This window comes from Hippocampus comes, unplaced genomic scaffold (genome assembly GCF_001891065.2).
Source record: "Hippocampus comes isolate QL1 unplaced genomic scaffold, H_comes_QL1_v1.1 scaffold176, whole genome shotgun sequence".
NCBI classification, from domain to species: domain Eukaryota; kingdom Metazoa; phylum Chordata; class Actinopteri; order Syngnathiformes; family Syngnathidae; genus Hippocampus; species Hippocampus comes.
In genome coordinates this window covers 1,276,277-1,300,937 of record NW_017805826.1, presented here as the reverse complement: position 1 = coordinate 1,300,937, position 24,661 = coordinate 1,276,277, and the positions used below count along the sequence as shown (strand labels likewise).

The window sequence follows — 24,661 nt, the reverse complement described above, 5'->3', positions numbered from 1 at the left end:
TATACATGGTCGTTTTTTTTGGCCAAAAACGCCTTACTATACATGGTCGTTTTTTTTTTGTTTTTTTTTTTTAATAAAAACGCCTGACCATACATGGTCGCTTTTTTCGGCCAAAAACGCCTGACTATACATGGTTGTTTTTTTCGGCTAAAAACAACTGACTATATATGGTCGTTTTTTTTGGCCAAAAACGCCTTACTATACTACGTCGTTTTTTTCGGCCAGAAACGCCTGACTATACATGGTTGTTGTTTTCGGCTAAAAACGCCTTACTATACTACGTCGTTTTTTTCGGCCAGAAACGCCTGACTATACATGGTTGTTGTTTTCGGCTAAAAACGCCTTACTATACTACGTCGTTTTTTTCGGCCAGAAACGCCTGACTATACATGGTTGTTGTTTTCGGCTAAAAACGCCTTCCTATACATGGTCGTTTTTTTCGGCTAAAAATTTTGCTCAAAAATCCCTTCATATACATGGTCGTTTTTTTCGGCTAAAAACACCTCTCTATACATGATCGTTTTTTTTCAACCAAAAACGCCTTACTGTACATGGACGTTTTTTTTGACTAAAAACGCCTTACTATACATGGTCGTTTTTTTCGGCTAAAAATGTCGCAAAAAAAAACAAACTTACTATACATGGTCGTTTTTTTTCAACCAAAAACGCCTTACCAAAAACGCCTCGATTTTTTGGTTAAAAATGCCTTACTATACATGGTCGTTTTTTTCGGCTAAAAACGCCTTCCTATACATGGTCGTTTTTTTCGGCTAAAAAAAACGGACTATACATGGTCGCTTTTTTCGGCTAAAAACGCCTTACTATACATGGTCGTTTTTTTCGGCTAAAAATTTTGCTCAAAAATGCCTTCATATACATGGTCGTTTTTTCGGCTAAAAACACCTCTCTATACATGATCGTTTTTTTTCAACCAAAAACGCCTTACTGTACATGGACGTTTTTTTTGACTAAAAACGCCTTACTATACATGGTCGTTTTTTTCGGCTAAAAACGCCTTCCTATACATGGTCGTTTTTTTCGGCTAAAAAAAACGCCTGACCACACATGGTCGTTTTTTTCGGCTAAAAACGGCTTACTATACATGGTCATTTTTTTCGGCTAAAAACGCCTTACTATACATGGTCGTTTTTTTCGGCTAAAAACGCCTTCCTATACATGGTCGTTTTTTTCGGCTAAAAAACGCCCTACTTTCCCTGGTCGTTTTTTTCGGCTAAAAACGCCTTACTATACCCGGTCATTTTCTTCGGCTAAAAACACCTTACTATACCTGGTCATTTTCTTTGGCTAAAAACGCCTTACTATACAAGGTCGTTTTTTTCGGCTAAAAACGCCTTACTACACCTGGTCATTTCCTTCGGCTAAAAACGCCTTACTATACCTGGTCATTTTCTTCGGCTAAAAACACCTTACTATACCTGGTCATTTTCTTTGGCTAAAAACGCCTTACTATACAAGGTCGTTTTTTTCGGCTAAAAACGCCTTACTATACATGGTCGTTTCTTGACTAAAAACGCCTCACTATAAACGGGTGTTTTATTCGACTAAAAATCTCGGCCAAAAACGCTTTACTATACATGGTCGTTTTTTTCGGCTAAAAACACCTTAGTATACATGGTCGTTTTTTTCGGCTAAAATTACCTTACTATACCTGGTCATTTTCTTCGGCTAAAAACGTCTTACTATACATGGTCGTTTTTTGACTAAAAACGCCTTACTATACCTGGTCAGATTTCGGCCAAAAACGCCTTTTCTATAAATGGTCGTTTTTTCGCCTAAAAACGCCTTACTATACATGGTCGTTTTTTTTTTACAAAAAACGCCTTACTAAACATGGTCGTGTTTTTCGGCTAAAAAACGCCTTACGATATATGGTCAATTTTTTTCGGCTAAAAATGCCTTACTATACATGGTGGTTTTTTTCGGCTAAAAACGCCTTACTATACATGGACGTTTTTTTCGGCTAAAAATGCCTTACTGTACATGGTAGTTTTTTTCGGCCAAAAACGCCTTACTATACATGGTCGTTTTTTTCTGCTTAAAACGCCTTACTATACATGGTCGTTTTTTTCGGCTAAAATTTTTGCTAAAAAATGCCTTCCTATACATGGTCATTTTTTTCGGCTCAAAACACCTCTCTATACATGGTCGTTTTTTTCAACCAAAAACGCCTTACTATACATGGTCATTTTTTTCGGCCAAAAACGCCTTACTATACATGGTCGTTTTTTTCTGCTAAAAACGCATTACTATACATGGTCGTTTTTTTCGGCTAAAAATTTCGCAAAAAAAAAAACCTTACGATACATGGTCGTTTTTTTCAACCAAAAACGCCTTACCAAAAACGCCTCGATTTTTTGGTTAAAAATGCCTTACTATACATGGTCGTTTTTTTCGGCTAAACTGCCTTACTACACATGGTCGGGGTTTTTTTTTTTTTTTTAGCTCAAAATGCCTCGCTCGTTAAGCATTTTTAACTGAAAAATCGACCATGTACAATATAGTAAGGCATTTTGAGCTTAAAAAAAAAAAAAAAAAAAAAAAACGACCACGTAAAGTAAGGCATTTTTAGCCGAAAATAAGGACCATCTATAGTAAGCCGTTTTTCACCCAAAAAATGACCATGTATAGTAAGGCATTTTTAACCGAAAAAAAACAACCATGTATGGTAAGCTGTTTTTAGCTAAAAAACACCCAACCATGTATAGTAAGGCATTTTTAACCGAAAAATCAACCATGTATAGTAAGGCATTTTTAGCCGAAAAAAACGACCATGTATAGTGTAAGGCATTTTGAGCTAAAAAAAAAAACCCGACCATGTATAGTAAGGCATTTTTAGTTAAAAAAAAAAAAAAAAATGACCATGTATAGTAAGACGTTTTAGCTGAAAAAAACGACCATGTCCTGTCAGGCATTTTTAGCCGAAAAAAAAGACCATGTATAGTAAGCCGTTTTTCACCAAAAAACCGACCATGTATAGTCAGGTGTTTTCACCAAAAAAAAAAAAAAAATGACCATGTATAGTAAGGCGTTTTTCACCAAAAAAATCGACCATGTGTAGTCAGTCATTTCAAAAACATGCATAACTTGCGGGTGTTGCAGAAATGTCCGACACGGGAGTGTTTGAATGAATTTTTACATCCAGCTTTTCATTTATTTATTGAATGAGAACGCCGCTGAGAGCAGACATTGCAAGTGCAACAATCCAAACTCCTCCAAAGACACTTTGAGCTACCATAACATTGACTGACCATTCCATTTGTGCACATTCTTCTGAGCTAACTTGGCATATTTCCACAGAAACAACTTTCAATGTTTTTTTTGAATTATTATAATACATCCCCCACCTGGCTACCATTATCAGTACCATCTCGTACACAAAGAATGGGATTCATCATGGAAACAAACCACTGTTTTAAATGCACCGCCTTTTTTTGTCACCTCCTCCCCCCTCCACACCCATTTAACCAAATAAATTGAGAGAGAGCAGGGGTTCATGCACAACTGGGAGGGCCATAAACACAGGAGGGAGTAAAAACTACCACATTGTTATGTCATCGACATTTTTTTTTTAAACACCACTGAACGCTTACCAGGGATGGGGAACCTTTCTGGGGCCATTTCTGTAAAAAACGGACTTTACATAACAATACGGCACTGGGATCCCGTTTCCCTTAGCAACATAAAATTTGGTAGATGTGTATCTGGAGTAAACCAACAAAAAGTCTCAAAAAGACATACCTGGAAGGACTTAGGAACTCTGACATTTTGGTTTGAAGCGGCCATTTCAGGCTCACTTTCGCCTCTTTTCAAGGCACCTTCAAAGACAAACTTGTCCGACAGATTTTGACCCACCACTTGATATTTGACAAGGCATTTCATTGTCAATGTTTATTTTTTTGTTTTGTCATGGGCGGAATATGGCTACGAAATGTAATGAATTCTCCTAACCTAGGAAACGGTAAACAACAACCGTGCACGTTTGCCTGGATGAAAATCTCTGGCGGGCTGTGGGGTTCCTCACCCGAGGGCTTTTTACCAAGCTGATGGCCGCTCAGTGGTGTGGCCTTGGTGGTGAATGGAGAAGGTGTATTTTCAGTGGCTACTTGTCTGCGTGCGGGAAGAAAAGGTCAGACGCACAACACCAGTACAAACATGGCGATCAAAATATGAGCTCGGCACCATTTTTGCCAACGATGTGCTTGTTAAAAACAAAATCGTCTGCGATCAAATGAACAGAGAAGTATAAAAGGCTGACACAGATGGTGTGCAGGTTTCCGTTTATCCTTCTGAAATACTCGGCGTCAACAACATCAGCGCAGGTTTTTAAATAATACAACAGTACAAACTTAGAAAACCCAAAATATTTTCCTTTGAAGACGGGACAGAAGAAAACGTGGCAACACTGGGCAGTCTGAGTCGAGAGGCGCACGCACAACCACAACACACCGAACTCAGCACGACAGTTCATCTTCTCTTCCTCTCTTCGAGTTCGTCTCGCTCTTTTCCATATACTTTGCTGTCCAGCAGACTCCAATGTTGGCATAACATCTCTGCGACGTGACTTCACAGAAACGTTGAGAGAACATTGTCGGGGGGGGGGGGTTCTCCTCGCGAGTCCGCTTGTGTCCATCCGACGTCCTCCTTGTCCTCTTCGTCGTCATTCTGTAGCCCCTCCTGCTCTTCTCCCAAAAGTCGCTCAGCTGAGATTAGGATGTGCTGATCCGACCTATTTCTTGTCTTATGGCTGACATGAAAACAATAAAAAAGATATCTTACACATCTTGGGTCACTAAATTCTGGAAAGGTCAGTGGTGGGAAGAAATGAAGTCAAAATACTTCCTTCGTGTATTTGATGTAGCTTGTTGAACAGATTTTATTTCTACCTTTTACCTATATATTTTTGCTTCATTGTTTTGTCATTTATGACATATGGACAAAATATAACCCTTTCAGGCACAGCGGTTACTACAGTGGACAGTTTACCATGTTATCAGGTTACAGAGTGCATGAAAGAGTTAATATGACATCAATCAGAGTGGTTTTGGTGCAAATTGATTCTTGACCTTGTTATAGGTTTAACCATGTTTGGACTCATCTTTGACTCTTTTGAGCAGCTCATCAGCATCGCCAACAAAAAGTTATCAGCAGACAAGCTAACACCGATTTGTGTGTGTGAGAGAGTGAAAATCATTTACAGACGTCAGTTAGAGACAAACACACAAAACCACTTATGCATTGTTTGCACCAGGAGAAGATAAGGATGTCATCTGGGGATTCAAAGCTGCTTACCATGAATGATTTCATCCTTCACTTTATGCAACTCGCGTACAACTTCATCCAAAATCTCCTAGGAGAAAACCACATTCGAAGTTAATTGCAACAAAAAGGATGGAGGATTCTCGCTATTGCCACGCGACATGAATGGCTCATGAATTCCTCAAAAAAACGCTAATTCAATCTGCGCTTTCCATGAAAAACATCCGGAAAATTGTGGAGAAAAAAAAAAAATTCCACCAAAACAAACCCAAAATATAAAATATTGAAAACAATTAAAACAAAATATGTGCGAGTATATGAATATGCGGGTGCTAAACTATAGGTATGCCAGGGTCCATTGTATTCAATTTTGCACCTCAACTATGTAAAAGAAATTGAGTTAGAACACTGACAGTACACTTAAAAATAGAACAAAAAAAAGCAAAGCTTAAGTAATGCTTCAAATAAAATGGAGTGCGCAGAAAATTAACATAAAAACTGTCCAAACAGTTTTTTTCCCCCATTTTACATCAAAGCTAAATCCACCAGAACCGTACTTCCAAAATCTACTGGAGTACATTTTAAAAAGGTTTATGCCACTGTAACATTGTGCAGTTTGAATAGTGAATCCAGCGATTGTTCTCTGTCCTACTTGAGGAAACCCACATTTCATTAATACCGCACTCAACTGTTTCAAATAATAGCAAAAGAGCGACGCAGAAGCATCAAACTTACCTGTTTCATCCTGTCAAATTCGGTGTCTGATTCACTCGTGCTGCCAATAGGTCTCACTCTACAACACAAGAGGAAAAACAAATGAGCTCTCGCATGTTAACTGCAGTACAAACATTTCTTTTTTCTGTTTTCACACCTCGACACCAGTGAGGATTTCTCTGCCGAATTGGACCGCTCCCATGGCTTCTTCACAGCATCTGACGGGAAGTAAAGCGGGAGTTACAAATTTGTGGCACTGTCGCTACTTTCCACTGTGCGGAGCAAATTCCTTTGGAGTCACTTTTCCACTTTAACCCTTTCAGGGACAGCGGTTACTCCAGTGGACAGCTTATCATGTTATCCGAATCAGAATCGGAATCATCTTTAGTGGCCAAGTATGTCGAATACACGAGGAATTTGTCTCCGGTAGTACAGGCTACCCTACTATCATCAATAACAAGTAACTACGAGAAACAAGGACATGACAAATAAGTATGGAAAGACATTCCGTAATGTAAGGGCACCGTTGTGCGGTAGTATCAGGTTACTGGGTGAATGAAAGGGTGAAAGTAATAAGTATGCTATTAAATGCGTCAGTCGGAACAAAACATGTTCACAAACATAAACAATGAAGGGGTGCTCCTATATTTACTGTACAGTAAAAAAAAAAAAAAAAAAAAAAAAAAAAAGGTATCCTTTGAAAACGCGGAAAATAATTTGACCATAGGGACATGTGCGTCCTCTAATTAGCATCACTAGCTTCTTAGGTGTATTCAAACTTCTAATCCATCAGTAGACCTATTTAAAAGGTGACAAGTAGTGGCTCTGAGGCTTGGTGACCTGGTGTGTACTACACTAAACAATAGCCAAAGGAAGCAAATGTAAGAGCTGTCACGGGACATTCGGCACATTAAAAGTAAAGGCTTTGAGACCATCTCCATACTAACTGATGTTCCGGACACTACAGTTGTTCATGTTCAGAAAGTTTTTTTAGTTTAATTTAAGTGAAATTTCAAGTGGCACATGGTCGAGTGGTTAGCACGCCGGCCTCACAGTGCAGAGGTGCAGGGGTCAATTCCGGCTGCAGCCTTCCTGTGTGGAGTTTACATGTTCACCCCGTGCCTGCGTGGGTTTTCTCCGGGTACTCCGGATTTCTCCCATATTCCCAAAACGTGTATTGCAGGTTACTGGAAAATGCTAAACTGTCGCGAGGTGTGCGTGTGAGTTCAGTGTGTACCCCGCCTGCTGCCTAAAGACAGCCGGGATAGGCTCCAGCATGCCCGTGACCCTCGTGAGGATAAGCGGATTAGAAAATGGATGGAAGTTCAATTGCTTCAGGTCAGAGGAGATCAACAAAAAGTCTGAGTTTAGCACGCAAAACCCCAACCCTTTATAAAGAGGAAATCCAAAATGTGTCACTTTTCAATGAAATGAAATACCTGTTGAGTTCTGACCGGGCCCGCGACCACCAGAGTCATCCTGCCGGCGAAAGTGAAAATGTTGACTTCGTCATGAAGATACATGTAATTATTAACTTAAGGCTTTAACAACCAACTTAATCTTGCTTTATAAGGATGATGAAAAGAAAGACTTACTTCATCAGGTTTCTCAGAAGCTTTCCGTCTAAGAGAGAGGAAACATGGCATTATTTGCAAAATACAGGATATTCCCCCCAGCCCCTCAAAACTCACTCTTTGTCTGCAAATTCTTTGTTACCTTTAAAAAATAAACTCTAAATAATTGCAACAATCAGATTTGGAAGACAGAGTCTTTGTCATCAAGTGCTATTGGAACTCTAAAAAAGCTTTTAACAGTATACATACTTTAATGCCCTTGCATGTGGGAAAGGAGAGCCACAGTCACCAACACACTTTTCACGTACACAGGAGCTGCTGTCGGCCACTGTTCACACCCAGAGGCTCACACACAAGCTCGCCGCTGTCAGACCGTTATACAGTCCAAGCACTGGATGTTTGCAATTCGGTTTTTTTTGCAATCCGTTTTGTGATTAAAAAGTGTGTTTCAAATAATTTAAATTGGTTGAAAGCACGCGAGAGGCTTTATATGGCCTCTCAAAACTTAGCATTTTCACTTAGAGCATGTTGGTCTGGAATGTATCCCTTGCAATGAGGTGTTCACCACATATCTTTGAACGAGTGAGAGTTGATGAGTTCAAAGAAGAAGAAATTGGAAGACTTCCAAATGAGATGAGCCGCAATGTTGTGAAATCTATTGGTGCACATTATCAGCTGCAGACTAGACTGAGCAGAGAGGAATGCTTACTGAATTCAATGTCGTTAAATCATTTCAGATTTACGCTTATTTTCCTGAATGGAACTCATTAGACTTGTATTTACTGTATTTTCCGCACTATAAGGCGCACCTAATAGCATTCCATTTTCTCAAAAGCCAACAGTGCACCTTGTAATCCAGTGCACTTTCTATATGGATCAATATTCCGATTTCTCTGATGTAGTATTTTAAGTGTTCTGTAAAGCGCAGTTACAGCTTCAGCGGTTGTGAACGCTCTATATTAATACAGCTGTATTGTATTGTATTCTCTTTAGTGTCGCTCCATCTAGTGGGTGCATATTGCAACCACAGACACTAATTGTAGCTTCTATTCTATGCGCCTTATAATGCGGTGCGCTCTATATGGCAACAGTTTTAAAATAGGCCATTGACTAAGGTGCACCTTATACACCTTATCGTGTGGAAAATACGGTCCATCATGAAACATATACATCAAAACAAAATGTAATGGCCAGTCAAGGAGTGAGTCTGTTTTTATTGTTTTTGTCCCCACCCTGTCCATTTAATATCCCATTGACATATTCATCGGCAGGCGGATGAGTGTTCTCGTGTTTTACCTGCGAGCTAATAAGGCATTCATCTCCTGCATCAGACCCTCTCCACCACCTCCACTACCACCACTCGATCGGTTGGAGTCACTTTTGCCGCTGGATCCTGGCGGACTGCTCTCGTCCTAAGTCACACAAGCGGATGTTTGGTTGGCTTTCCTTTCATTCCCCCCTCAGGCCTTGTTGGAGCATGTCTACTATTTAAAGATACGTGTGCAATTATTTTTGCATCGAGCCCACAGAGGATGCTCACCCTTTGAACCTTACGAAGCTTGGCCCCGGCCAGCGCGGCCGCCAACCCCGAGGGCTGCTGCTGCATGCCAGGGGGACCCCCGGGAGGCCCCCCGCCGGTGGGCAGCGGAGGAGGCATGGGCGGGGGCACTGCCATCGGGGGCGGAGGACCGGGCGGCGGCGGAGGCGCTGGAGGGCCGGCCATGGGTGCTGGGACTCCGGCTGGGGGCGGGGCCACGGACAGCATAGCGGGATGACCTGCGGAAACAGGGGCGCCTGCGAGGGGCAGAGTTCAAGCTCGGTTAACGGCGGCGACTCCCTGGAAGGTTGATCTCAAGGGTCCTGGGCGCGAAAATCGGAGGTGAGCAGTTCATGGGTTGTTTGACTGTCAGATTACTGACGAATTCCCTCAGAAACTACTCACAACTAATTCACTGTCGAGTTTCGTCTCTGCACATTTCTTTCTGGAACCAAATGACATAGGGCCATATTTATATGGTATTGTACAAGGTGATATTTTGTGTGAAAGTGCTCCAGTCTCATTTGCGCATGGGTGAGCTCAAGTTTTCAATTAATTCATCGATTCCCACAGGGAAAAAACAATTAAACACAAAATTAAGTACAACTATTAGGAATAAAATAAATATGACATATAAAAATTACACATTATTTTAACTGGAATAATTGAATACAAATAAAATAATAGAGCAGCACTGATGGTAAGAGAGCAGTTTCCAAATATTTCCTGGCAACAGCGTTTGAGACAACTGCACATCTCAGTGAAATTCAATATTAGAGCTGGATCACAAATTCCGCTTCAGCAAGATAAGTAAAAATAAGTGTACAGTAGAAAAAAATATTTTTAAGTGGACATAAAACTAAAAGAAGCAAAGAGGCAACTGGAATGCGTATTTGTTAAAAGTCGTACCTACATACTTAGCATAAGATCATCTTTAATACGGCACAGGCAGAGACTGCCTCGGAAGGCGCGGCTGTTGGAGCTCAAATGACCTGCAGTTAACTCTTTAACGCTTATTTGTGTACAATAGAGCCTCGGATGGGAGATACAGTTACCGTTTCTTGTTTTGGAAGAAAAGAGGGGAGCCATACATTTGGGAAGAGGCGGTTCCACTCAGTCTGCTACGGTGATGTAGAGCAGCACTGCTTCATACAAGTGTTTGACTTTTATCCCGCTGAGTGGAGCTACAGGTGGGTTTGAATACATTTGAATATAGTGGAAAACATTATTTGGGTATGCTACCAGGGTAGATTATATTATTTCTTTGCAATGCTTCTTCACAAGAATTTTTACAATTTTGGAAAGTTAATTCATTCCAGGCGGCACGGTAGTCGATTGGTTAGCACGTCGGCCCCTCACAGCGCAGAGGTGCAGGGTTCGATCCCAGCTCCGGCCTTCCTGTGTGGAGTTTGCATGTTCTCCCCGTGCCTGCGTGGGTTTTCTCCGGGTACTCCGGTTTCTTCCCACATTCCAAAAACATGCGTGGCAGGTTAATTAAACACTCAAAATTTTCCTTTGGTGTGATTGTAAACGCGGATGGTTGTTCGTCTATGTGAGCCCTGCGATCGGCTGGCAACCAGTTCACGGCTGGGATAGGTTCCAGCGCCCTCCCACGATCCTTGTGAGGAGAAGCGGATGAGAAAATGGATGGATGGATAATTCATTCCAATCTTCAAAGGTGCGACATTTGTAAGGAACGTACATTTGTAGGTTGCGCTCATGAAAGATTTGCCAAATCTTCTCTGTCCATGCCAAACAAAACCAATTGTGCTGTTGCCATCGAATCTTGTTTTGAGCTTTTGTCGGCAACATGTGCACTGGACCGTGAATATGTGGTGGGCGAAATGTTATATTTGATGAGGAGATCCAGATTCTGCTGATGTCAGTTGGATCGTCGGGTCAAAGTGTGGGAAAGACGCTGAGAACGCTGCACTGATTACAGGATGGAATGTCCTGACCAGACCACAACCTCACTGAACACTCATGGGATTGATCACAGTGGGCGACACAACCACGGTGGATGACGTGCAACAAATACTGGTTGAAAAAGGGGGATTCCCTTCCAAAGGCAGGTGACAAGCATGCGCCGGAGGTGCCATTGTGGTAGCACAGTACACCCGGACTGAGGCTCTTGATCGTTAAGTGCAAAATTGTTAAATGGTCAGTGTGTCTTGTTTTTTTACATTTTGAAAATCCAATCCACCAAAGAGTTGATGGCAAGGGCAAAACAAGTTGTTTGGCATTTGCAGAGAAGATTTGCCTTTTTTTCCCCTTGGGTGCAACCCACATGCTCAGCTCTGCTACTCATCCTCCAAGTGCATGTTCCATACAAATGCCGCACCATTGATAGGTAATATTACAAACAGGCTTTCTAACAGAATAAGAGTTATTGCCAAGAAGCGTTGTTACAACAAAGAAACAATCTGTAGTAAAATATGTTACAGTCAAGTTTGACTAGCGAAACACATTTTGTCGCAATCTGCAAACGTTTACATTTAGTAATTCAGCAACTTGGGTATTATGCACTTTACGTAAACTGTTTTTGTCACGTTACTAGATAAACATACTGTAAATTGTGAATTGGTAACAGATGATATATGTGGCACTGTTGGGTGCTGTTACACTCCGTTTTTGTATTTGTGTATTGCGACGTGATAGTGGTGGTATTACAGGATGGATTAAGTCAGGTAAGTGCCCACTAACGGCCCAGCTGTCAAATGCACGGCCTGCCATGGTTAGTCTATTGTCTACTTTTTTTGTGAGGCTGGAGGAAACAGGTGCGTTCAGCTGTTGACATGATGGGGATAAGCTGTCAGTGACCGAGGCCGGTCGCCAAGTGGATTCCCACCCCTAGACACCTGCTTCTGCGAGCAAATTTGCATCCACCATATTGTTGATTTTGAGACATGCTAAACCAATCCCTAAAAAAAAATACTGAATTTCACCCTCCCTCTTCTTCATACTTACTGCTGTTGGTCAAGGGGACCTGTTGAGGGATGGGGGAGGGGGTCTCCTTGGGCGAGCCCCTGTCATTGTAAGACGGGGGCGAGTTGGTGTTGCTGGGGGGCTGGCCCTGCTGATGATGTGCCTGCTGCTGAGGGTGGAAGGTGGATGGGTACTGGTGATTAGGGGCGGGGCCTGCGGGTGGCTGGCCCGCGAGGGGCGGCATGGGCACGGCCTCGCAGTACTGAGGGGTGAGCGGCAGCTGATGGGAGTGGGGGGAGTAGGAGTCGTCTGATTGGCCGTTGGCGTGAGGGTGGGGCTGGTGCTGGGGGTACTGGGCGTTCGGGTCAAGTGGCGGGGGCTTCATCCTCATGCCGGGGATGGGGTGCGCCATGGGGAGCGCAGGCTGTGGTGGCGCTAACCCCTGCCTGGCAGGCATCATCGCCATCATGACCGGAGGGGAGGCGGAGGGCGGGCACTGGGCATACATTTGCTGCAATTGAGAGGCGGACCATGTGCCGTGTTTGGGGGGGAGCGCGATGTCTTGGTGGTGCTGGTGAGCGTGGCGGGCCACGGTGGGAGGAGACAGGGGGATTTGACGGACCTGGCGGCCCATCGTGGTCACTCCTGCCTGGACGGGCGAGAAGGCGGAGGCCAGCGAGGTGGAGAGCTGGGAGGAAAGCTGGGCCTTGTCCCTCGCCGCCCCCGCCTCTTTCTCTTGGGAGGGAGAGGAAGAAGCGGAGGGCGGGGAGGAGGAGGCCACGCGGACGTAGGACGGGGGCAGTGTGCTAGCTCTGTACTGTCTGTACTCGGGCGGAGTGTCGGGGTGGGCGGGGGGTGCACACACTTTGTATTGGAGAGTGGAAACGACTGTGAGGGGCAGAGGGGTGGAGGGAGGAGAGGAGACACAGAAGGAGATGCGGACGAAGCAGGGCGACAAACAAAGGAAAACAGAAAAGAGAAAAAACGTGAGAAGAATGAAAAGCAACCAAGCCAAGATGAAAAGATAAAAAATCAGGAGCATAATTCAAAAAACTGAGAACCGCAAATAAGAAAGACTCAAAATATCAAGCAGCAGAATGCAACATGACCAGAAAAGCATATGACATTTCCCCCCCCAACAGCAGCTGGAAGAAAGAGATGGCAGCAGAGCATGTTGCAGGGGCTTGGTGGGGGGTCGGGGTTAAGGGTTAGGGGTTAGGGGGTTCGGGGAGGGGAGGGGGCGTCACCGATATCATCGAGTGGGACCAAGGTGATGTTGAAGTCTGTTTCTGTAGAAAGACTTGAACACGTGTGTGTGTGCGTGTGTCTGTGTGTGTGTGTGTGTGTGTGTGTGTGTGTGTGTGTGTGTTTGTGTGTGTGTGTGTGTGCGTGCGTGTGTGTGTGTACATGAAGAAAAGGACATCGTGGGAATGAGGGTTAGTAGTAGGGAACAGGAAGCAGACTGCTCTTTATTCATCAAGTCATCACTTCTAATGTTTACTCTGGCTGGTAACACACCGAGAGCAAAAAGACAACGAACAAATACACGCCTGCGCCTTTCAAGTTTGCGTGTAGGTTTTAAATGCTACCAGGAAGTTGGCCGATCTCGGTTGCCGCGGCAGCCGGCTGGCGTGTGCATGTTTGTTGAAGGCTCACCTGATCCTGACGTCCGCCGCTCCCTCTCCTTGTGCGCCTGCATCTGATGCTGCTCCATCATCCTTTCAAGAGCAACCATGATGCTTAAATGTCACTTCAACACGCGTCTGCTTAACACTGACTGTCAATAATACCCTCGTCCTGCTTTTGCGTTTTTCATTGCACACGATTGGGTACACGTGTACAATCTAATGAGGTCCAATATAAAAGCCATATGAATCAATCTGTCTGTGCAATGATCAGAATTCTCAGTTTTCGTGTCTTGACTGCAGTCATCGATTTCTGCCTCTAATATTTATCTTACCTTAGGTCAGTTCCATGTTCCGTAAGAAAATCACGTTTGCCACAATGGGGCATTTATTTACTTGGTATGAAATGTATTACTCAAGATCTAAGTGTGTGTTATATGGCATATTTCAGCTTTATGTTCAATTAAACAGGGTCAGATTTCTTAATGAGTAAGTACAATTGTGAGTCAATCAATCCGAATCGAATGGATTTCGAATTTAGCCTCTAAATCTGGTCTTCGTCTCCATAGATCGAAGGCTACTTCAGAGCACATTTTCATAGCCAACAGTACTCCACTTTTCTTATATGTCGCTCCTATTCTCCGCTCACTCATTTGTGAACGCCAAAAGCATGGCAGTACGTTCAGCAAAGTCCGTTCCAAGCCTGATGCCTGCTGCTTAACGGTCGTTCGTAAAGATTCATTAGTGAGTGACAGATTCTCCATTTCCGTTTCAGATCCCAGCGGACACACGCACGGCTGAGCTCAAAATTAACCGAAGGTCCAAATTCGTCACGGATTATGCTGTCCACGGAGGCTACATGAGGCTAAACATTCTAAAAATTAAGCTGGTATAGTTTCCTGCTCATTTATCTTTTGCATTGGATCTCATGAGAGTGTACAAACCCAATCCCAATGAAGTTTGGTCATTGTGTAAAACAGAATATTTAGTAAGAGGAAGAAAAACAGAACACAATGATTTGCAAAATCATGTTCAGCCTACATTTAATTGAAGACACTACAAAGACAAGATTTTAATGTTCAAATTGATCAACTTGATTGTTTTGAGTAAATAATCATTAACTTCAAATTTTATGGCTGCAACACATTCTAAAAGGTTTGAGACAGATGTCAAAAAAGAAATTTGAGGAATGCTCATCAAACACCTGTTCGCCACTACATCAATAAGTGCAACTTAAAACACTACTATGCAAAGCAAAATCCATTTGTCAGCAACACCCGGAAACGTCATTTCCAAAGTGGAAAAGCGTTTTGTGTTCTGAAGAGTCCACATTTCAAGTTGTTTTTGGAAATTGTGGACATTGTGTCCTCCGGGCCAAAGAGGAAAAAAAAACCATATTCACTGTTATGAACGCAAAGTTAAAAAGATGATATGGGCCCGTTTTAGTGCCAATAGACTGACAGCTAACTTACACAGCTGTGAAGGCACCATTAATGCTGGAAATTGTGGACATTGTGTCCTCCGGGCCAAAGAGGGAAAAAAAACACATTAACTGTTATGAACGCAAAGTTCAAAAGATGATATGGGCCCGTTTTAGTTCCAATAGACTGAGAGTTAACTTACACAGCTGTGAAGGCACCATTAATGCTAAAAGGGAAAAAGAGGTTTTGGAGAAAGATATGCTGCCATCCAAGCAACATCTTTTTCTGGATGCCCCTGCTTATTTCATCAAGACAATGCCAAACCACATTCTGCACGTGTTACAACAGCGAAGCTTCGTCTTAAAACAGTGTGGGTACGAGACTGGCCTGCCTGCAGTCCAGACCCGTCTCCCATTAAAAACGTGTGACACATTATGAAGTGTAAAATATGATAACGGAGACCCCGGACTGTTGAACAGCTGACGCTGTACATTAAGCAAGAATGGGAAAGAATTCCACTTCCAAAGCTTCGACAATTAGCGTCCTCAGTTCCCAAACATTTATTAAAAGTTTTTAAAAGAAAAGGTGATGTAAGACAGTGGTAAGCATGACACTGTCCGAGCTTTTTTGGACCGTGTTGCAGCCATAAAATCCAAAGTTAATGATTATTTCCTACAAACAATAAAGTTGATCTGTTTGAACATGAAATATCTTCTTTGTAGCGAACACGAGTTCATTCATCATTGTTCATTGTAGTCTGTTTTTATTTATGTTGAATACAACGTCTCGACTTCAATGGAATTGGGTTTGTACAAGGTACTGTATTCCTAATGAAGTGGCCATTGAGTGCGTAGCACAGCTAGTGAGTGTACCTCCGCTGGGCTTCGCTCTCCTCTGAAGAGGGTCCATTTTGGCGTTGGACAGCTGGACCTGAAAGACAGAACGTGGGATAGAGTGATATGAAGAAATTTGTCGAATTGGAGGTTTGTTTAAAAATATCAAGAGTGTTCAAACTTTTTGTGTGAGGGCCACATTCATAAAAATGCAAGGATGCAGGGGCCATTTCTGCAACTTTAATTTATTAAACACGCTAAAATCAGTCAGGAAAGCCATTATGTATAGTTTATATTTTCAAAAAAAATTTGAAAAACGTCTACAAATGAGACATGTTAAAGTTGATAAGACAAACCGTCGGCCGTCAGATCATCTAGAAACTCCAATATTGCATTACTGAATAAACAATATGCCACAATCATTTTGGTTTCTGGCATTTTGAAAAAAAGATCCATTCTCACCACCGCCTCTCTATTTGCCTACTTGTCAGGGTTATGCACAGTTGTGCTGTTTGTTTGCAATTGCCTTTCTGACGCGGTATTTGAAGAAGATGCAAAATCAGACATTGAGAGCCATCTCAGGTTTGATAACTGACAAAATGCATGTGCTAAATTAATCTATTGGCATACCCCGCCAAAAACCCGCAAAACGAACTACACAGAAATTTTGTGAGCTTGGCAGAGGCGATCTTCGGTGGGTCCAGTTAGTAGATCAGCTTTGAGATCAGTTTTCGGCCATGTTGGCACATGCAAACTAGGGCATAGAACTAAAAGCATAATGTATTACAATGAGCAAGACCCCATGACGTCAAGTTAAGCCCGTCTACTGTTTAGGCATCGCAGTGACACTTTGTTTCAGCCAGCAGCCACAGTCCATGGCAGAGAAGTGAAGTCATTAAAAGCATGGAGGTGAATGCAAAAAGCAGCAAAATTTGCTAGGCAGCGTGTCCCTGCACAACCTGGTGTGCTCGACCAGCACGTGTTAATGAAGACAATTATCGCCCTGTGCTGCCTGGTGCCGCAAGTGCGCCCATGCATGTGTGTTTGTATTGCTGACGAGAAAAGGTGCCAGGCTGTTGCCATGGTGAAGGTCGAGCATGAAGGGCCCGAAGGAAGCCGAAGAGGGCTTGATCAGGCTTGTTTTCAGTGAACTCAGGGGACTCACGCAGATGAAAAATAAAAATGACCTTTCACCAGGAATAACAAAGAAGATTTGCAGGGGAGTTGATTTTGAATGGTGGCACAGAATTGAAGTTCTCAACATTGACTAAATATTAAATATATAAATAATAATATAAATTATTATTGGCTTTTCAAACTCGGGAAAAACTATAGAAAACAAACAATTTGTATTGTCTGCCATTTGAAATGACTATCAAAGGAATGTTTACGAATTATTGACAAATCAATCATTCATTTTAGCCAGAGTTAATTTGGTCAAATGCCTCACCCTAATTAGTTCAAGCAGAAGCTCTTGATGACTCAGTTACAGTTCACAAACAAGCAGCAAGTAACAGATACACCATACTTCACACCCCACTGCTCTCAATAAAGGAGTGCTGGGACATTACGTCTCCGTAAGTGATATTTTAACCACCATTCGAGTCACAAGGGCAGTCTGGCCTGATGTCGACATTAAATACGATACAATACAATACATCTTTATTTATATAGCACTTTTACAACAGCTGCAGCGTCAACAAAAACACTTTCCAGGACATTTCACATAAAATAACAATGATACAACAAACACATTCTTTTACACACCACCCGATTTAAAATAAGTCGTAACCGGAGCTTCTCAGAGGCTGTGAAATGCACAGCAGGTGACTCCACAAGCACACCCAACTAAATATGTTTACTATATAAGACCACATAAAGTATAAAGTGTTTCACAGTGACGTTTTGTAATAAAAATAAAAATACATCTCCAGTCGGGGCCCAAATATGAATCACCATTGGCCCCTAAAATGATTCACCACTAGAGGGTAGTACAGCACATGGAAGACAGAGCTCAACGTCTGTGCGTGTCCGTGAGTATTGAAGCAAAAATTAATAAAAAGTGTCATTGTGCTGTTTAACTCTTGTGTATTGTTCAGGTCTGTGGGAACTGTTTTATGATAATAAAAAAGATATACAAATATTTTTTGCAAACTCCTTGGCATTGGCTGATGTTGTGTGAAACATCTATCACAACACATTTCAACACATTTACATTAGATACAGGATGGTTTAATCCAAGTGTGGACATTTTGTTTTTCTGCCCTTGCCCTTGTAACATTGTTGCCAATTTCAAAAACCAACTCCTGTTCTCTATTCCTGTTCTCCTATTCCCAAACATTTTACCAGAGGTGGGAGTAGGTCATACATACCCTATTTGTAAGTCAGACTGACTGTCATTCTTAACCTTCAAGTTTCAAGCAAATCCCAAGTAACTGTGCCAAAATTCACACTTGTCGAGTCTTGCCTTTTATTATGTTCGTCGTTATTCAAGTAAGTAGTTCTTGGTGTGTTTAAGTGTGTCCATGGTTTGTTCCCTCACGCGGTTTGGTCTTTCTTGTACTTTTGTTCCTATTTTCGTTCGGGTTTTTTCCTTGCCTTGCGCAAGCGCTTTTTGCTTACTTTGCATTATTACTGGCTTGATGTCCAGCGTCATTATTTGTACTTTGTCGGCCTTGCGGCTATTTTTTGGAAATAAATATTTTTGTGAGATAAACTTACATGAGTTTAAGTTTGTAGGGTCCGATTCTGTCCGGAACCTTCCGGACACCCGACAAAAATATGAATACCTCATAATGTAACATAATTGGAACAGTCTGTAATAATTTAGAGTCGATGTTCAGATTAAAAGAGCTCGTGGGAATCAAACAGAGCCATCCGGAGCAATTTAATGGTGGTTAACTGGCATTCATGTGAGATGATAAAAGCAGGGTGGTTGCAACTCGAGCCCAAATTCCATTCCAAGTTCCACACAGCTGCCGTACCAACACGAACAAAAGATACAAAAAGACACATTAATTTTGTGTTGCTCTTTGGAGAAGAGCTATCAAATGTCAGCATAACCTTCAGCAAATATCTTAAATAGTCTGTCACACAGCCAGAAGGTCAAAGAAAATCAGGATCTTTTGGATTTATACCACAGGACTACAGTAAATTCCTGATATGCCTTGATATATAACATTTTTGATCGTCCCTTTCCATGCCCATTTCAAGTGACATATGGAGTAATGTTTCAACGGAGTTAAATAACTTGACAACACAGGAGTAAACAATACAATTTTACAACACAATTTTTATTCTATATTTGGAAGAGGTCGGATTATAATCTGAACAGAATCAATTCCATGCTGATTTTTCCATCTACTCCGCTTACTGAATTGTGCCATTTCAGAGCAAAAAATAGGTACTGGATCACTTGACCGATGCAGTGCATATCAAGCTTTAGCAAGAGGGTGGATTTTTGAGTTTAAGGGGTAAATAAAAAAAAAAAAAAGACCATGAGATGAGATTTCCATTTTTACCTCCGCTGTCAGGCGAGCTGAGCACGTTGAGAGCAAACAGCATGGCATTGGAGAAGGTGGTGGCCTCCTCCTTGCTGGCAAAGTTGAGCCCGTAGACCTGGCGAGCATCACGCCACTGATGGAAGGTGGGTGTGGCCTGATTGTACTTCAGGCCCTTCACGATGGAGTAGTTGATCACCACCTTTCAGTGCAGAAATGAGTTCAATTTACACACTGTAAATAACAAAAAATGATTGTTCACGAGAGGTCCGACAGTGGTGGACGGGTCAGGGTCACCATGATCTTCTCCGCTGGCCTAAATGTTATCACAAGCGTTGACCTACATTACAACTGAAATTGTAATATTTGTTGAATTAAATGGTATTTGTTTATTCCCCACAGTAAATGATTTTCATTTCATTGCATTTCTCGAGACCAGCAGTTCTTAACCTTGTTAGAGGTACCGAACCCCACCAGTTCATATGCAGATCCCCTGAACCCTTAGTGAAAAATAAAAATCAGATTCAAGAAGTGTTCCTTCAGTTTTGCCGGTGCGTGACTAGAGTTGCTCAACTTGGCATGACAAATCATGCAGATAGGACGCCCAGTCCCATTACGTTCCGTGATGCATGTGAATCCATGTTGTACATATTCATCCGACCACTTTCTTTTTTTGCTCGACATAGCATGTGTTAAAACATTTTTAAAAAAATCACACCACGTACTGTCACGACAGTCACACGCTGACTACTGAGCGAACTAAATTTCCCGCACCACTGATTGGACAAGCAATGCAATGGAGGGTTCATCCACAGCCAGTGATGGCCAAGTGGGCGGGTCATAACTAATTGACATGTTGCGTCGGGTGTGTCTTAACCTTCATGGCAGAGGCTCCGTCGAACCCCTGAGACCGATTCACCGAACCCCTGGGGTTCGATCGAACCCAGGTTAAGAACCACAGTTCTGGATTCTACTGCTTCTAGTAGGTGTATGTGGACATAAGATATTTTTGTCCAGTCAAATTTTAGCCTTAATGTTCTACCATGTGATTCAAATCTGCTCAGAGCCTTCGGAATCAGTAATGCTGACCCATGTGACTCACACTGACATAGCAGCGTTTTTTTGATCCAATTCCATTTCAAATTCATCCTCAGAGTGCCAGAGTGCTGGCCCTCAATGACATCAGCTTTTTCCCATCCTCTGATTTGTTGGTCATAGCAAAACTTGTTCAAGGCAATTTCACTTTGCAAAACACATGCAAAGTGATCTGCGCACAATATATTTTTTTTTTAATCAGCCTCTCTGGAGAATATGATGCAGTTCTATTCGTTGTTTTTGTCATGATAAAAGTATCTCAAATTGAAATGATATTTAAAAACGTAACTTTTTTTAAGTTGAAGTATAATTTTCCTACTGGTTAACCGCACACCATAATCATTACTCTATAACCGTAACTGTTAATAAATGACGGTTTCAATATTTGTTATTGTAATGTACAGACAGCATCGCGCTTGTATTGCTGGACGCAGCGCCAGCCTGAATCAAACAAAAGGTATTTCATTTTAACAAATAAAATATATTGGCTGGAATGTTTGCCTCACATTCCAAAGGTTTGAGGTTAGAATCCAAAGTGCACCTCACCTCTCCCCCAGAGTCAGTGGGCATCTGCTATGACAGACAGGTTGGAGAAGCTTATTTTTACACTTATGTGACCACAATGATCAGTGAAATCTTGCTATTTATGGGGGATAGGGACAGAGCCCTGCCTCGAATAGCGAAAATCCACCACCCATTGATGCGCCGCTAAAAGGTTTGACACTTTCTTGTAATTGCCTACGGAGGCCTCAAAATGAAGGTAAGGGATGACTTTTGTCGAATTGAAGCTTGCTTGGCATCAAGACGCCACTGGATGGCGCCAAAGCAATTCTGTTATCAGCAAATAGGAGGATAGGTTGATAAAAAAAAAATTGCGAATTATACCGACGGTCCCTGTACAATTCATAAAGGTTTTACGGACGTGACAATTTTATTTAGGAATGGATTGATTTCATTTCAGTTATTGTGAAGGGGGAAAATTGCACTGAAATCCAAATTAATTAATGTCCAGCGTCCGTAACAAATTGCTTTGAACATCAGCGGTTCCACTGTGTTTGCAGCTTTTCTGGCTCTCACCACTGATCCACACGTCTGTTGGAACGGTCATACAGAAAACACTCCACTGGGAATTTTGGAAGGTGAAAATGCAAATGTGGCGTTTGAGTGTGAACGCAGCGACAGCGCACACTCACCTGCTGGTCCTGCAGCTTGACACCCACCACCCTGAAGGTGTTGTTGGCAGTGTTGTGGTAGATGTTGATGCGACTGAAGCCCTGCTGGCCCGGCTTGATGGGCACCCACTTCTTGCTGGCGTCATCGTAGACCATCACAGAGGCCCGGGCCTGGCAGATGCTCTGCTCGCTGTAAACAGAAGAAACTCATCAGTGACGGAAAGAGAGGGGAGAATTTACATTTGAAATGGCACATGGGTTTGGATTCAATCACACCCTGTTTCTCCAGCCAGCCATTATTATTATTGTCCTGACCAACATTGACCAAATAACATTAACATAATAGATCAAAACTATCATACATCCGCCCAAGAGAATGAGCAATGTCAAGCAATAAGAGCGATTGGATAAAAAAAACTAGAAATGGCTAGCACTTGATATCTGAATTGTTTTTCATACTTTCTTTGTGAAATGGATGACTTACATTTTCTTTATAATCTGACAAACGGGGGAAAAAAATAATGATCAATTCTTTGATGTATTTAATGTCTGAATGGTCTTTGAGAATGTTCTTAACTCCTGCTCTAGTGTTGAATTGAGCACAATAAGTCGCTTTGAAGTGGCCTTTGATACATGGAAGCAGCTTAATTTCCCCAATGTCTTGTTGTGCTTCATAAAGTGGGTTGACACATACAGTAACTACCAACAATCCAGACTAATTTGAGCATTTTTCTTCCCTTCTGATCCAAATCATCAAAGGCCCAGTGGTCCTCTCATGTCTCCAAAAGATTGTCTTGAACTATTATCCTGTGGTGTGGAGTGTGTTGAGTGATTTTTCCTCTTCGATCTGCTCAGAATGCGGTCAGGACTGAGAATTGTAAATATAAAACCTGATCAATATTTCAGATCACAAATCCAATGTGTGTGGTCAACGCAGAGTTTGACTCTGTGAGTGTGACGTGAAATGGTCTGAAGCTCGCGCTGTTGCTGGACAAAAATAGAAGAGCAACTGCTTGTGTTTGTACAAGGTCTCACTCACACGTCATTCACCACAATAAAAAAAACAAAACACTTGCAACTTCTCTGTTGTTACATAGATAAGTTTACCACACAACTGACCAAATCCTTAATGATGGGATCAATCAATAATGCACTAGAACAGCAGCGACTCTCAAGTCAGTGGTACACGCGCTCCCTCTAGTGGTATGCAAAAAAGAAAAAAAAGAAAAATCAATGAATTAGTTCCAACTGTATAATGTGACAGTGGCTTAAACTTTTTTCATTTGTTTCAGTACAGTTACGTTGCAGTTAACTTTTAGGTAAAATACATTAAAAATAAATTCATTTGTTATTACAATATTTAAGTACAATTTTTCATTTTCCGACAGATTCTTATTTTCCTGTATTTAAGCACACTCTTAATGTTTAAAAAAAAGATTTTAGATTTTTTTAGATTAGTTATGAACACTGGAGCGACTATAACTATTCATTATTTTTAATTATTACTATGAAAACCTGATGTGCCCGAGAAAAAAGGAGGGTGGATTCCTAATCAGAGAGAAGTTCACTTAAATCTTTGATTAAAAAGCATTATGTCAAAATATGTTGGCCACTGTTATTTTTGACCCAAAGTACATATAGTTATAGACACATGAATCTGAAGTGAAGGCGATGTTTCAAATTAAAAACCAAAAACTGTTGCGGATATGCTAAGTTGAACGATGACAAATGCAACATATACTTTACGTTTGCTATAAAGCACAAATAGCACTGCACTATTATTCCAGATTCTAGCCGTATAATTGTGCATAAATCCAATGAAGCATGAGTTTAGTGTAGTTACCGTATGTGGTGACTCAGCAATAAACACACAAATGTAACGTCTGACATTAAATAAAACAAGAAGAGGGTGGGTTGTTGCCTTAAAAAGCTCAAAACCTCAAATGACGAAAATGACCCTTCTGGTCTTTAGTGCACTTTGTTATAGCACATACACATGCTCACATCAGTCTGGGGATGAGTGAGTGAGTGAGTGAGTGAGTGAGTGTGTGCGTGTGTGTGTGTGTGTGTGTGTGTGTGTGTGTGGAGGGGGGGGTAATGATATAGTTTGTTTAAATCACCAAGAGCACAACCAGCTTCAGACTTGAACTAAAAGAGCAGAAGCTGTGAAGGAAAGAACAACAATGAGGAAATAATGATTGTATTTTGTATCAAAATATTGCTGCAACAGTGGAGAAAGCTGAGAGGCAAGTCCCATGCCTCCAAAAATACCTCGAAGGAAAAGTTGGGTGTTGCTGGTATTTAAATGTTACTATTGTCTTGAGGCAACAAGCCCCTGAGAACAAATATTAACTGCACCAACCTCAAAAAAAGATGTGGGATTTCCTTAAATAGCGACTTCCACTCTAATAGACGCCCTGTCTCAAGTAATTGCTGGATACGTTTCACACATAAAGCAAATAAGTGCCTCTTCTCTCTTACATCCCTTTACCGCTAAAAAAAAAAAACCCTGGCTAGCAACTGCAATTACCACAGTTAACAGACACTGTCATTCAGACAACTGTTTCGAAGCAAAACAACAGCGCCTAGCTAACTTGAAGAGTGGATTTACTCTGGACCCAACTAGGATGTTATAAACATGTCCCATGCACAGTATTAAAGGGCGGGGGATGGCTGCTAGCGGTTGAGATTGCCAGGACTGGCCTGGAAATACATCGGCCAATTAAGAGCTCCTGTACGCTTGCCATACTTAATGAAGCTGCCTACTCGTTTCCGATATTCCTGGTAAATTACTAGTTACCTTTAACTGCAATGCGGATTCCAGGTGACTACAGTTAAAATGTATCAGTTCACGCCTTCTTGGAACACGAGACTACATTTTTGTGGAATTGCCACGAGTTCCTGAGCAGTTCGTGGTTGAAGGGGGGGCCCTTGCAGATTAACACTCATGCTGATATAAATGACACTCATTATTGATTGCTCGCTACG

The 24,661-nt window shown here is 41.9% G+C and overlaps 1 protein-coding gene across 5 annotated transcripts in view; it reads right to left on the bottom strand.

Annotated features, from left to right (window-relative positions):
• Positions 1–3,146: 3,146 nt before the first annotated feature.
• Positions 3,147–24,661, bottom strand: part of evla (Enah/Vasp-like a) — a 40,682-nt gene continuing 19,167 nt past the window's right edge. For 3 of the 5 annotated variants that reach the window (XM_019887219.1, XM_019887218.1, XM_019887217.1), the window contains exons 2-14: positions 21,695–21,863; positions 19,428–19,608; positions 15,946–16,003; positions 13,684–13,745; positions 12,070–12,915; positions 9,106–9,359; positions 8,862–8,977; positions 7,587–7,614; positions 7,431–7,470; positions 6,149–6,209; positions 6,013–6,070; positions 5,311–5,368; positions 3,147–4,765 (exon numbers count right to left, since the gene is read on the bottom strand). In XM_019887219.1, the coding sequence (XP_019742778.1) occupies positions 4,728–4,765; positions 5,311–5,368; positions 6,013–6,070; positions 6,149–6,209; positions 7,431–7,470; positions 7,587–7,614; positions 8,862–8,977; positions 9,106–9,359; positions 12,070–12,915; positions 13,684–13,745; positions 15,946–16,003; positions 19,428–19,608; positions 21,695–21,863 (1,969 nt within the window). In that variant the 3' untranslated portion in view covers positions 3,147–4,727. Of the gene's footprint in view, positions 4,766–5,310; positions 5,369–5,835; positions 5,847–6,012; positions 6,071–6,148; positions 6,210–7,430; positions 7,471–7,586; positions 7,615–8,861; positions 8,978–9,105; positions 9,360–12,069; positions 12,916–13,683; positions 13,746–15,945; positions 16,004–19,427; positions 19,609–21,694; positions 21,864–24,661 lie in introns of those variants that run through there. The other 2 variants (XM_019887221.1, XM_019887220.1) reach the window with 2 other exon arrangements.